Genomic DNA, 14,208 nt, shown 5'->3' on the forward strand with positions numbered 1-14,208 from the left:
GCTGAACACATCTGCGTAGTCAGCGAATAAGGAGTCAGTGTCTGAGGTTGAGACAGCATGGACTCCTGTTAACCCTAGGCCGAGGTGGGGAAACCAATCGAGCCCCAATAAGGTGGGTAGATTGCCGTTAACTACCACTAGAGGTAGGTGGCCTTTAAAAGCTCTAAAACTGACAAAGAACTTGCCTCTGCCGATCACGGGAATGGCCTTCCCCTGGTAGTCCTTCAGACCGAACTGGCATCTCTGAAGCCGGGTAGTAGATAGGCTGGGGTGGAGTCTCTTGAGGGTGTTCCACGAGATTATTGAGAGCGCTGACCCTGTGTCAACCTCCATGTGGCACGGTTTACCTTCTAGGGAAACGGAGAGAGAAATTTTACTAACAGAGTGGCAAGTACGCCTGGCAAGGCGGTGCGTGCGACAGTTTAATACTTGCCTCTGTGGTCCCGAGTGCGAGGACGGGGTCTTTGTGCAGCGCTTTGGGGGCTTGGCAGACTCTCGCAATGTGCCCCTCTTATGGCAGTTGTTGCAAACGGCTCCTTTAAACTTGCAGGTGGCCCTTGATGTGATCCCCACAGGCTAGGCACAGGGTGATGTGCTTGGGTGGACGGTGTATTCTTGTTTGGCCCCTACCTGCGACCGTCTGTCATTGGTGAGGCGATGGACATCGTTCTCATCGTTGTGGCCTTCCTCCGCTTCCACCTCTTCGGAATGGACTGGGAACGCTGCTAGCTTGGCGCTTGGGCCCTGAATTTCGGTGGCTGAGTTCGTTGCTAGCTCGGCTGCTAGGGCCTCCTCTACTGCTTGCGCGAGGTTGAGGTCTTTTTAGCTAGCAGTCGCCTCTGTAGGTTGAGATCCTTGACCCCACAAACTAATTGATCGAGGAGCATGTCCTCCAGGTATGTTCCAAACCCGCAGTGCAGGGCTGCTGTTCTGAGGGCGGCCATATATTGGTTGATGGTCTCCTTACTTGATTGCTTCCTCATTCGGAACGTGAACCTCCTGGCGATTTGTGAAGGCCTGGGAGCATAGTGGTTTGTGAGGATCTCAAGCAACCGGACCACGGAACGTTTTTCAATTCTCTCGGCGCCACGAGTGCTGCAGCGGTATCGTAAATGGTGGCTCCTCAGTAGATTAGGAAATAGGATTTTTCCGATGCTCTCCGCATCCGACAGGCCGACCGCATCGATGTAATGATTGAAACGGTTCTTATACGATTCCCACTTCTCTTCGTCTGGTTTAACGCCGGGAATACTGGATTGGAACTCATGGTGCTGGAACGGCTGGGCTACCTGCGGAAAAATCTCTCTGGGACTACGAACGCTCGTGAGTTACTAGTGATATCAGCTCTGGAGAGGTTTTTTGCTACCCTCTCTTTCTCTCTCTCTGGGTTACCACGTTGGCTGCTAGCCGTTGGATGTGTCTTGATTCGCGCCAAAAAGTGGGCGTTAGTGACTCTCTACAGCGCTGTGCTGTGATTCCTACTGGCTCGAAATTCAAATGACACCCGCTTGAATTTCGCGCCAAGTGCAGAGCGGCTGCGGCTCGCAGCGCTTCACTTTCCCGTAGCGGGCTAACAAGCGGCTACAGACGCTTCTAACTATTTGACTCAGACCGCTTTCTCTGGCTGCGGATCTGCGTTTGCTCTTTTTGATCGCTCGTTTCGCTAGCTGACCGCTCTCTCTGGCTGCGGATCAGCGTTTCCTTGTCGCCAGCTGATCGCTCTCTCTGGGCTGTAGATCGGTGGCTAGTGACTCAGCGGTTGCAAGGTGCTTCTGGTAGCCATCCCATCCTCGTCGCCAGTGTTAAGTTTGAGCAATGAGAGGCTGAACCAGAGCATGAGTGCAACAGTACTTTATTTTACAAATAAAGGGCTGACCGTGCTTGCCAAGCCTGGAACTGGCTCGCAGCAATCAGCAGCCAGTTGGACCCCGCAGCCTGCTTTTATAGCTGGCTGCTGGGGAGAACCAACCAATGGGGAATGGGGGAATAACGCCCACACAAAGTGAGTGGACCTGAGTGAGAACTCCTTGAGTCCTCAGGACATAACACTTTTGGTAATGCTACAGTCACCCGTGTAACATTCTGAGCATCAGAATTCATCTCCATGATAAAATTTTAACAAGATGGCATTGTGCAAGAAATGGAGGGGGAAGGATTGTTGGAAAAAAATCACAGGAGTTGATAGGAAGGTTGTTGAGAACTTCAGATACAAAGAGAATTAACAGTCATGGCAAATTATACAAAATGTCAGAAAATTTAATCATTTTCCTCTTCTGGGTTAAGTATCTAATAATTTGAATGGAACAAAGAGAACCTTTTGTGATACAAGATGGCATCAGTTCAACTCTTCAAAAGCTTTGAAAAAAGCTCCAATTTCATTGCTAAACAGTTTGATCTATGTGCAGCATGTTTGATATTTAAAATTAGTGTATAAAATTAAACTCTTAGTTGCCCAGGAACCTAAAACCTCAAGCATAACAATATGCAACTATAGCTTCACCTTGCCCATTTTGTATGGACGTGAAAACAATTTGTACTATTGTTCACATTTTATATGCATTTTCTATTAAGGAGTCTATTAGAGTTCCTTTTCTTTCAAGGACATCCTCCTGGAAACTTAAGTTTCAATACGATACGAACTTTTCTATACGATAGAAAAGTTAGAATGGGCCAACACAACTTTTATGTATTGATTTATTTGATTTATATGCCTGCCCATCCTAGCGAGTTACTTTATGTGGTATATGAAGCAACATGAAATAGAAATAAAGTTCTCTCATCCCAAAGTGGTGGGAAGAAGGTGGTTCTAGGACACAAGTTCATTACACTGATATTTTATTTAGAGAGTTTTAGAATAGCTCAGAGAAAAAATATAGAAGTGCACTATAGATGCGTTCAATCAACATTACAGAGAGGTGACAAAAGAGAGGCAGAAGAAATAGGAATCTTATAACAGTAAAAAAAATGTGAAAGAGAATGGCCATCACATTTTCCCTGGTTAGAGTTCTTACTTTTATGGGTCTATGACAAGGCTTTTACATCAAATTTAACTGGTACTCACATTGTAAATAGAGAAAATGGCTGCCGTTTGGTGTGGCCAGATGTATGTGAACTACCAAATCTGAAGCTGATTGTGAATTCTAGTCTGATGGTTAAAAGCAAATTGAAAAATGTTTAGGATGTATTCACTTTCAAGTCACTCATTAATATAAGGTATTTGTCCTCACGTCTAGCAATAATGTGTTTGGATTTTATGGAGTACCATAACATTTCAGAACTTTACTAATGGAACATATTTTGGGTAGACCACCACGCATCTTTCTGGCCTTGAGCTCTACATTCTGGACTTACATTTGATACAGTGGTATTTACTTTAAGGGATGAAAATAGGAAAATTCTTCTGCAGATGATAAATGCTATATATGGAATCTGTAATTCTATAAGAATTGTTCATTCAATCTTTTTTATAATATGTCTAAGACATTCAAAAGTGGAATGATATTGATTTAAAATCATTAAAATGTGAAGTATAGTAATTGTAAAATGCTGATAAACAAAACTGTGACTAAAACATTTAATCATAAACAACAGAGAACAAGTCAGGCAGATACAAGGTAGCATTTTGATCTAAAAAAAAAGGAAATCTAATTGGATTTGACCTCAAAACCTGTTTGGCCCTGCTGCTTTTCTGCTTCTGTGTTTGGATTGTGGCTTACATCCCCCCATCCCATCACCACCAGTGAGCTGAGACTGTGCCAATAGAGAATGGCAGAGTTTGATAAAACCAGGTTAGGAACCAAGTTAGTTAAAGAAGACTGACTTCATAGATGCTTTTCTATTTATTATTTGCCATGTTTAAAGTAGGGAACACCCAAACACAATTAAATACAAGCTAGTATAAATTAACTAATCACAACTAGTGTCTACATATCACCAAAGGCTCATGCACACACATCACTGTCTTTAAAAAAAATCTAATTTACAAGGCTTAAACATTTACATTCAAGTGTAATACACTGCTCAAAAAAATAAAGGGAACACAAAAATAAGACATCCTAGATCTGAATGAATGAAATATTCTTATTAAATACTTTGTTCATTACATAGTTGAATGTGCTGACAACAAAATCACACAAAAATTATGAATGGAAATCAAATTTAGCAAACCATGGAGGTCTGGATTTGGAGTTACACTCAAAATTAAAGTGGAACAAAACACTGCAGGCTGATTCAAATTAGATGTAATGTCCTTAAAACAAGTCAAAATGAGGCTCAGTAGTGTGTGTGGCCTCCACGTGCCTATATGACCTCCCTACAATGCCTGGGCATGCTCCTGATGAGGTGGCGGATGGTCTCCTGAGGGATCTCCTCCCACACCTGGACTAAAGCATCCCCCAACTCCTGGACAGTCTGGTGCAACGTGGCGTTGGTGGATGGAGCGAGACATGATGTCCCAGATGTGCTCAATTGGATTCAGGTCTGGGGAATGGGCAGGCCAGTCCTTAGCATCAATGCCTTCGTCTTGCAGGAACTGCTGACACACTCCAGCCACATGAGATCTAGCATTGTCTTGCATTAGGAGGAACCCAGGGCCAACTGCAGCAGTATATGGTTTCACAAGGGGTCTGAGGATCTCATCTCGGTACCTAATGGCAGTCAGGCTACCTCTGGCGAGCACATGGAGGGCTGGAGGATGTTGCAGGCAGCAGAACATTCTCCACAGCGTCTCCAGACCCTGTCACGTCTGTCACATGTGCTCAGTGTGAACCTGCTTTTATCTGTGAAAAGCACAGGGCACCAGTGGCAAATTTGCCAATCTTGGTGTTCTCTGGCAAATGCCAAACATCCTGCATGGTGTTGGGCTGTAACACAACCCCCACCTGTGGACGTCGGGCCCTCATACCACTCTCATGGAGTCTGTTTCTGACTGTTTGAGCAGCCACATGCACATTTGTGGCCCGCTGGAGGTCATTTTGCAGGACTCTGGCAGTGCTCCTCCTGTCCCTCCTTGCACAAAGGTGGAGGTAGCGGTCCTGATGCTGGGTTGTTGCCCTCCTACAGCCTCCTCCATGTCTCCTGGTGTACTGGCCTGTCTCCTGGTAGCACCTCCATGCTCTGGACACTATGCTGACACACACAGCAAGCCTTCTTGCCACAGCTCACATTGATGTGCCATCCTGGATGAGCTGCACTACCTGACCCACTTGTGTGGGTTATACACTCCGTCTCATGCTACCACTAGAGTGACAGCACCGCCAGCATTCAAAAGTGACAAAACCATCAGCCAGAAAGCATAGGAACTGAGAAGTGGTCTGTGGTCACCACCTGCAGAGCCACTCCTTTATTGGGGATGTCTTGCTAACTGCTTATGCTTCCCATCTGTTGTCTATTCCATTTGCACAACAGCATGTGAAATTGGTTGTCAATCGGTGTTGCTACCTAAGTGGACAGTTTGATTTCATAGAAGTGTGATTGACTTGGAGTTGACATGGTGTTGTTTAAGTGTTCCCTTTATTTTTTTGAGCAGTGTATATACCAGAAAGGTTCATCTATCACTAGATTATAGTACAATTTAAAATAAGATGAGAAAAAAATAATATATTATGATTAGTAATTCAAGAATAGTTGGATATAATTCCCTTAATATTTCAGATAATGCTAAAGCATGCTTAGCAATTAGTTAGAAAATGGCAAATGGATAACAAGAAAAGCACTTGAGAAAAGTAGGAGTGACTCTAGGAATTTTGAAAGACTACTTTTGAAAGTTTAGTTGCACATAAGTAGTCATAAGTACTTGCAAGTATTGCAGGCCCAATTGGCAAAAGAAAGCTCAGGATCATATAGATTTGAAACATGCGGAAGACGCCTTCATCCTGCAGTGGATAGACAATGGCTAAAATGATGAAGTACTTGCCCAAGGGACATATCCAGTGCTATACTCTGTTAGTTCCTAGGTAAGTCTTGGAATAAAATGCATGCATGCTAGCTATGTTTCTATAGTTTTATTTGCATGTATAGTTACTAGATTCTGTGAATAGATCTTTTCTGCATGAACCAGATGGAGTTCTGCATCATTGCCTTTCTTTTTTCTTTGTCAAGCAATTTGGATGTGTTTCAGGTTTCTACATTTTCTCACTGTGTTATGTTGATTACATTAAAATACGTTCACAGGTTTACATACGAAATAGCACCAGTATTCATCATAATGGAGGAGATCCTGCTGAAGAAAATGCAGGAAATTATTGGATGGGAAGAAAAGGAATCAGATGGCATATTTTCTCCAGGTGATTAGATTAAAAAGTGTTATTCAAATTATGGAACCAGTGTAGTCTGCTGACAGTTCAAACAGTGAGTTCTAGTCTTGCCCTAGGGGTATAAGATGGCTGAATGACTTTGGACCAGCCACTCTCTCTCAATCCAACTCACCTGGTTGTGGGAAAATAGGAGGAGAGAGTATTAGGTATGTTTGTCCTCTTGAGTTATTTATAAAAATAATAACAGTGGGAACATATGTACATATTGTACATACATACCTAAGGACAATATATCTTCCTCTTTCTCAGGTGTACACACAAACGTGAAGTCACTATAAGGCAAAGAAAGGAAACTTTGGTCTGCAGGTAATGGTTTGTCCTGCAAGGCCTCTAAATCCAGCCTGTGGAGATCCTTCCCCTCTGTTTCCAGTGAGATGGCTATCTTTTCCTTACTCTTTCTATGTGGAAATACCATATGTGGCATCTTCATACTGAGAAGAAGAGAAGGAGCAATTGCTTTTAACTTCTCAGTAGAAGAAAAGCTATGAGAGGATAATGGGGCATGACTCAGTGGTGATATTCAATTTTTTTTTACTACTGGTTCTGTGGGCATGGCTTGGTGGGAATGGCTTGGTGGGTAAGGCAGGGGAAGGATACTGTAAAATCCCCATTTTCACCCCACTCCAGGGGAAGGATACTCTAAAATCCCCATTCCCTCCCAACCCCACTAACCTGCTTTCCAGCTCCGTTCTCCTGTGCAGGGCAACAAAAGAAGACCCAGCCAATCAGCTGGGACTTGGGAGGCAGCGAATAGATGGGGGTGGGGCCAACCAGCGAGGGAAGTAAAGGGAAGCAAAATTCTGGTCCCATTTCCACAGATTTGGCGACAGCAACTTTAGTCTAGGACTTCATTCAATACTTTCCTCCTTCCTTAAAATGAATACAGAAATGGCAAAATCATTGAATTGGCTGGGTTGTAATAAGAACCTACAAAGAAAAAAGTCATAGTCATCCTGTTCTACTCTCTGTTCTTAACTATCTTTGGGTTATAAAATTATAACAATGCTGCAAATCACCAGTGGATGAGAGATGATAATTGATAACACTTTTCACTGATCGACAAACATGGATCATACCAGATTGAAACAATGATACGCCATCTGATTTATAGAATTCAGCATGTTGGAATCAATGCAACATCATTTTTAACACTAATAAATTATGCTGTATCCTAGTGGATGAGAATGTAATCAGGTTAGTTGTACTTACATAGCAAGCTTGTCATGGCTTTTCTGCCCAGACCTTCTTTGGCATTGAAAAATGTCCTGAATGGAAATAAGCTGCTTCTAGAAAATTGCAGTTGAGAACATTACCTGTGTGGATGATCCATATTCACTACATGGAATAACTTAAATTAATCTGCCTTTGGTATCTGAAATTTGTCTGTTTGACTTGAAATGATGAGATGAAGCATTAATTCCCAACGACACTCAGCTATTCAAAGGGTAATAAAATCTAATTTTTTTACCAGGGGGAAGCATATCAAACCTCTACAGTGTTTTAGTTGCTCGCTATAAATACTACCCTGAGATTAAAACCAAAGGCATGGCAGCACTTCCAGAGATCATATTGTTTATTTCTGAACATGTGAGTATGTACGTCTGCAATCACACCTGCATAAAATTATTTGACTGTGGCAGACTGCAATTATCTTAATAATACATGATTGTTGAATGACCTCTCAGTGTGATGGAATGCCAGAAGAATGTAGAACCATATAGAAAAGATATCGGGGTCCTGGGAAAGTAGAAACCATGAGAAAGAAACTAAAAACAAGTCCACTTTCATTGTATTAATTATATGTTGGAATAGAGGAGGGCTTTAATAGGCTTTCGAAATTCTGTTACAATACCCAAACACACTAAAATACATTTCAAGATTCTTAATCAATCCTTTTTTACCCTGACTTTACCTACCTCAAAGGATTGACATTCACCAACTCTCAATTCCATTCTCCCCAATTTTAGCAATTGATTACTTACCACGAAGAAAGTTACCTTGTCAAAAGGGAGGAAAATGAATTTTTAATGTATAAATCATGGCTAGTTATAGAGATGAGGAAATGTTGCTTCCTGCTAGCAATAATGTACATTTGCTGTTCCACTGCATTGTGAATTATTTCTGCCATGACAGTCACAAGAGATGTTGTGTAAGTCCCAGAGCAAAGTCAATGACTGGTAACTAACACATGAATCTTTCAGCCTAGGAACAATTATTCCTGTTGCAGTCATCCTTGCTCCATGTTGCTGGCACAATATGATTTTGTGTCAACTTAATGTTGCTAATTCCAATATAGCAACTGGCTCTAGGTGTGTTATAATAGCAATAGCACTTAGACTTAGACGTCACAGTGCTTTACAGCCCTCTCTAAGTGGTTTACAATGTCAGCATATTGCTTCTAACTATCTGAATCCTCATTTTACCAACCTTGGAAGGATAGAAGGATGAGTCAACCCTGAGACAATGAAAATTGTTATTCTAGATGTATTGTTATTATGTATTAAAATATAATTAGGAGAACTGGAAAACTCTATGAGTAAGAGAACCCTTATATCTATAGAACATCAGATGTGAAAGATTTGCCTAACATAAATTCCAATGTGCATAAAATGTGGTTCACTTTGTCACAATCTAAAAAAGATAACTGGCCTAAGCAGTTATAAATTAATAAACTATAAATCAAAGAGTTATGAACTTTGATTATATTTTCCTCATGGATCACAACAGTGTTGTATTATAGATTATATTAGGGAGATATTTTGACTGTAGTTTAGACAAGGCACACTTATTGGAAATTTCACTTATGAGGTAAGCTTTCATAGAAATAATTTAGCTTATTTTGTGTTATTTCTTTCACTTTCCCTATGCTAAGAAGGTAACTTTCTCAAAACAGATTCAAATTGTTCGTGGTAGTTGGCTATTTTTCTGCATAATGCCCCACAATTATATTAAATTAACAGTACTGAGAAAGGGAGGAATCACTTCCATCAGTAACAAACCCTCAAAAGAAGTAAATTGTATTATGGCCATTGCTAATTAACTCTAAAAAAATACTTTGAAATCTTTTCTCCTTAGAAGTATCCTTGATCACCCTACAAAAAGTATTGAGAATTTTGAAAGTCATCTGCTGCCTCCTCTAATATCACTGTTGTCTTAATTTGTTTCTTAACTTATTTATACATACCTATTCACAGGTTCCTCTAATTTGATTCAAGGGATTTGCTCCCAGACCAAGATACAATTATAAGGACTGTTAAAACAGTCAGACAAGTCATGTTTTTAAACTCAATGTTACCCAGTTTCATTTTTCTTAAGACAAGAGTGATTATAAAATTGTTTATCTTTAATGCATTTTGTGAAGTCTTTTTTTTCCCTATTTGATGATTTCTCCTCTAAATTATTTCAGAGTCACTATTCTATAAAAAAGGCAGCAGCAGTTGTTGGAATTGGGCTGGATAATGTTATTGTTATCAAATGTGATGAAAGGTAAGGTTCTCAAAGTTTTCCTGTATAATATCAGTATCTACAACTCACTTCCTCTAATGTTCTTTAATAGAGATGCATTTTCATCTTCTGGCTTCATTATTTTCACAAAATGCCCCCCTCTCCTCCCAGTAGGTTAAATCTCCCTGAGTAAATGACTTAGTTGTCAGTTATTTAACAATAATTTCTACTTCCTTGGAGCATTTCACAAACAATGAGAAACAGGTACTTTTCCCAGAGCAGCATAGGTTATTTCAATTATTGCCTCCAGACACTTTTTCCTCCAGCATTGTACAGATCTGCTATGAAGTCAAGGGATTCTTGTAAAATGTATCAATTAATTTTTCATAAATAATATATCAGCTCAAACTAGGTCTATTGTCCCCATTGGTGTCATCAAGATGTAGCTGCTGAAGTTTGTTGTCACAGTAAAAAAAACTGGCTTTATGTGTAAGGAAACCAAGAACACCAATGCATATAATGAATGAGTCCATTAGAAAAATGACTGATGCTTTAACAAAGGATATTAGTACAATTTAAAACAATAAATGACCTTTTTTCTGAACTTCTACTGTAAATCTAAGTCTACGTCCTCTTCAAGCAATAAAAGACTTTATTTTGTTTGCTGAGAGAGAAAAAAAGATAGGGCTTCACTGATATCCTTCATAATTTCTTGGAGACAGAAAAGGAGATTTCTCTGGCTTTATTACTTTTATTGTGTCTTTATTTCATATTCTCACAATTTTCTACATATTCAAAGGTACAGTATTTGAATTGTGGGAACCTGCACACGCAGAGGTGTCTATCAATAGACACTTCTGCTTGTGTAATTTCCTCATAATTCTTAATGTAGCCTCCCTCTACAAATGGGTTTTTAATAAGCAATAGAATATTGTTCTACAGTACTGAGGAAGTCTACCATGTATCCTGAAAAAAAATGAACAATGGAGGAATTAGATTTACAAGCTCTTCCTTTTCTGCTTCACTTTACTGTGTGGGTTTTTTGGTGCATGTAGGTGTGTCCATGTTGAGGATGATTGGATGGAACTTGCTTCTCATGGGGATTTATTCAGAAGTATATATCTGTGAATTGTTCCGCTTGCAAAAGAAAGTTTTTTTACATGTTTGAAAAATTTGAGCATTCCATCTTTATCAAATGCTACATTTCACTTTTTAAAACATTTAAACAGAGGGAAAATGATTCCAACCGAACTGGAGGAAAATATTATCAAAGTCAAGAGACAGGTTTGTTTGTTGTCTTTTTGTACTGGTTTTATGCTTCATGGCATCTTTATTAATTTGATAAAGTAGGCTACTTCCCTTCAAAGATTCATGTCCCAAGAAACCTATAAAATCTTTCAGCCTCTATTCACGTGACTATTCCTCTGGAACATAATTTGGTTTATAACTTTGAATTATCATGTTAATGGCAATTTGGCTTCAGTGAGATATCTAGAAATATGTAGAAAAGTTTTCTTTCTTTTGGTTTTTTTTTTTCCAAAAGGGAAAAGATAGACAAATGAGCAGATAGAAACAACAATCCATTGCTCATCTTTATTTTTAGCATAGACATCCATCACCAAAAAGATCAGATTAATGAGATGGTAGTTTAAAAAGACCATAAGAATTTTCTACTTCCTCACAGTTCAGCTACACCCCAGAGGAAGATAGCATAAGAAAAACCATCCTTTTTAGATTAGAAAATGTTAGCACTGGGCAGGCTGCAAAGATTTATAATGGAAAAGCAGTTGGGAAAGATAGCATCCTTGGCCACCTTGTACAATATGCTCAACCATAGTATTTTAGAAGTACTACTGACTCCAATAATTTTAATATCAGTTAAAAAACATTTTTGAACTTAGCTGGTTACTCTGTTTTACTATATTTTTACTGTCTTCAAAACATTTATTCAAATTCTTTCACTACCAATGCTTTGATTGCATGTCTTTGTTATATGTTTATCTCATGCTTATTGTTCATGACTCTGAAACTACTTGAGAAAAGGTGGTTTATAAATATATTAATAAAAAATAAAAAAAAATAAAGAACAGTCTAATAATCAAGCAGAAGAGGAAAATAATTTGGAAACTGTAGGAAAGATTTTGAGCTTGTAAGAAAGAAGAGCAAGTGCCATTATATCGCAATTTTAATTGAAAACCCCTGGAAGTCTAACTTATTTAGAAACATATACATCAGGTTGGGTGTTGAACTTTATGCTGAAAGACTCAAAAGTGGTGGCAAAATAAATTAAAGGCAATAACAACAGCAACAACAACAATGATAATAATAATAATAATAATAATAATAATAATAATAATAATAATAATAATAATAATAAATCTATCTTTGCCCTGCAATATAATATAAAAAAGGGCAACCAGAAACTAGTAAAAGAAACAATTACTGTGTTGTTACATCATACCTAACCTAACTGAAGACACAAGATTAAAATACTCAAACCTATAGAACTCATATTTCTATGTCTCACTATGTACTTCCAGTTTGAAAGTAAAATCTATAAATAGATCAAAGGGACCTCGAAATTTATACATAGTACATAGGAATAGTAATGTATATCTAAAAAATAGTCTTTCCATTGTCTCAGTTGCAATCTGAATTCACTACATAGATGACATCTTTGTCAAAATAAAAAATTATAGTTAGAAAATATATAATCAACCATACTTACAAGGGAATCAAATTCACAGAAAAAGAAAACAACAAATTAACCCTTATAGACATTCTAATTGTGCAAGAATACACCATGTTACAAACATAAATCTGCCAGAAAACAATTCACCAACCAAACCATCTTAATCAAATAGCACATAACAGTACTGCATATTAAAGTGAGTCATGACACACTGCAACACACTGAAATCACATAAAGAAGAAATCAACTATTTACATGGTACTTTCAATACACTAAATAGCCACACATTTTCATCAAAAGGTGCATGTCAAGCCAACCAACAAAAACATAAATGCTACAAACCATAAAAATTACAACCATCTCCTATCTCAAATTGTTTAAAATAATCCTGGTAAACAAACCAACAGAATATATTGCAGAATATATTAAGCAAACCGAAAGACCAAATAGTAAGGAGAGACAAAACAGGAGTCATATACAAAATAAAATTCAAATACTGTGAACACCGCATAGATGTATAGGGCAAACTTGCACAGTTAACAAAAAAGTGACCAACTAATATAGATTAAGTCCTCGTATCAAAAGACAGTATATCAGGTCAACATGCAACAACAGTTCACCATCACAGATTAATCCACCAGTAGCTGGATAGATTAGAAACATCTCATCAATCTAATAATAAAACAAGCTGCAATGCATCAATCATAGAAAAAGAACAGTAGCTTAAGAATCAACCAGGCCTCAGTCTCTACAAAACACATGTGCACCTCCCATCTAAGAAAGCAGGGAAAACTGAAGGAGACATAATCTTCGTCAACCTACAAATCTTCCAAAATCTTTTCCTGATGATGTTATCTAGTAGGTCAATGAAATCTCTGCAACCTCAAAGTCAAGTTAGAAGTCCAAGAATTGAATGTGCCAACCTTGCCTTGAGCTATGCGTAATCACTGTTGTTGTGAAAATGCATTTCCCCTTCTCAATTCTAAGACCATACCTGTCTAATTAAATTTGTGAGACTATGGCTAAAATGGGTAGGCAATCTTTTCAGTCAATAGAGATATTTACAATTTTGACATCATATAATAGATTGTCTAATGCTTGCAAGGCAAACAGGATGGGTATTTGTCCACAAAATGATTACTGTGGTGGACCAGCCAGTGGTGGGATCTGACCACTGGTTCGGTGATTTTACATTTTATGTTATGTCTGCTGCTCTTCAGAGCAATCGGTTTTACAGAGGTGGACAGAACTGGTAGAATCCCACTCCTGGGACCAGCTTTTTACTGGTTTATTTTTTCAAGTGCTTCAGATGTGTCCTACGATCCAGTGATGGGATTCAAAAATTTTTACTACCGGTTCTGTAGGCGTGGCTTAGTGGCCATGTCAGGGGAAGGATACTGTAAAATATTCAGTCAGAGGTGGTATTTCTCCGAACTACACAAAATTTCCGCTACTGGTTCTCCAGAACTGGTCAGAACCTGCTGAATACCACACCTGCTATGATCCCAGATTCTTGTTGGCATATTCTCATAAAAATTCTTTAGGATGCACCAATTCACCATTTTTAAATTTTCTAATAATATCTATGAAAGTCAATAGTACTTTAATAATTTTTTGTGGGCTTAGAAGGTAAACAGGAATTGGAAGGAAAGTGTTAGATTGAGAATCATCCCAGAACGCAACGGTGACAAGTCACTTCATATTGTTGTCAATATTACCATTCAAGTTCCCAGAAATCAGTCTTCACTTGAGGGCATT

General features: G+C 38.8%; 1 protein-coding gene across 12 annotated transcripts in view; it reads left to right on the forward strand.

Moving 5' to 3' along the window:
* The window catches only part of LOC113436585 (glutamate decarboxylase 1-like), a 37,136-nt gene that overhangs the window by 12,939 nt on the left and 9,989 nt on the right, over nucleotides 1–14,208 (forward strand). For all 12 annotated transcript variants that reach the window (XM_087930738.1, XM_087930739.1, XM_087930741.1 and 9 more), the window contains 4 exons: nucleotides 6,172–6,284; nucleotides 7,786–7,901; nucleotides 9,721–9,800; nucleotides 10,988–11,042. In XM_087930738.1, coding sequence (XP_087786864.1) covers nucleotides 6,172–6,284; nucleotides 7,786–7,901; nucleotides 9,721–9,800; nucleotides 10,988–11,042 — 364 coding nt within the window. The remainder of the gene's footprint in view (nucleotides 1–6,171; nucleotides 6,285–7,785; nucleotides 7,902–9,720; nucleotides 9,801–10,987; nucleotides 11,043–14,208) is intronic.

Source organism: Pseudonaja textilis, chromosome 3 (assembly GCF_049901715.1).
Source record: "Pseudonaja textilis isolate UNSWEBS1 chromosome 3, rPseTex1.2, whole genome shotgun sequence".
NCBI classification, from domain to species: Eukaryota; Metazoa; Chordata; class Lepidosauria; order Squamata; family Elapidae; genus Pseudonaja; species Pseudonaja textilis.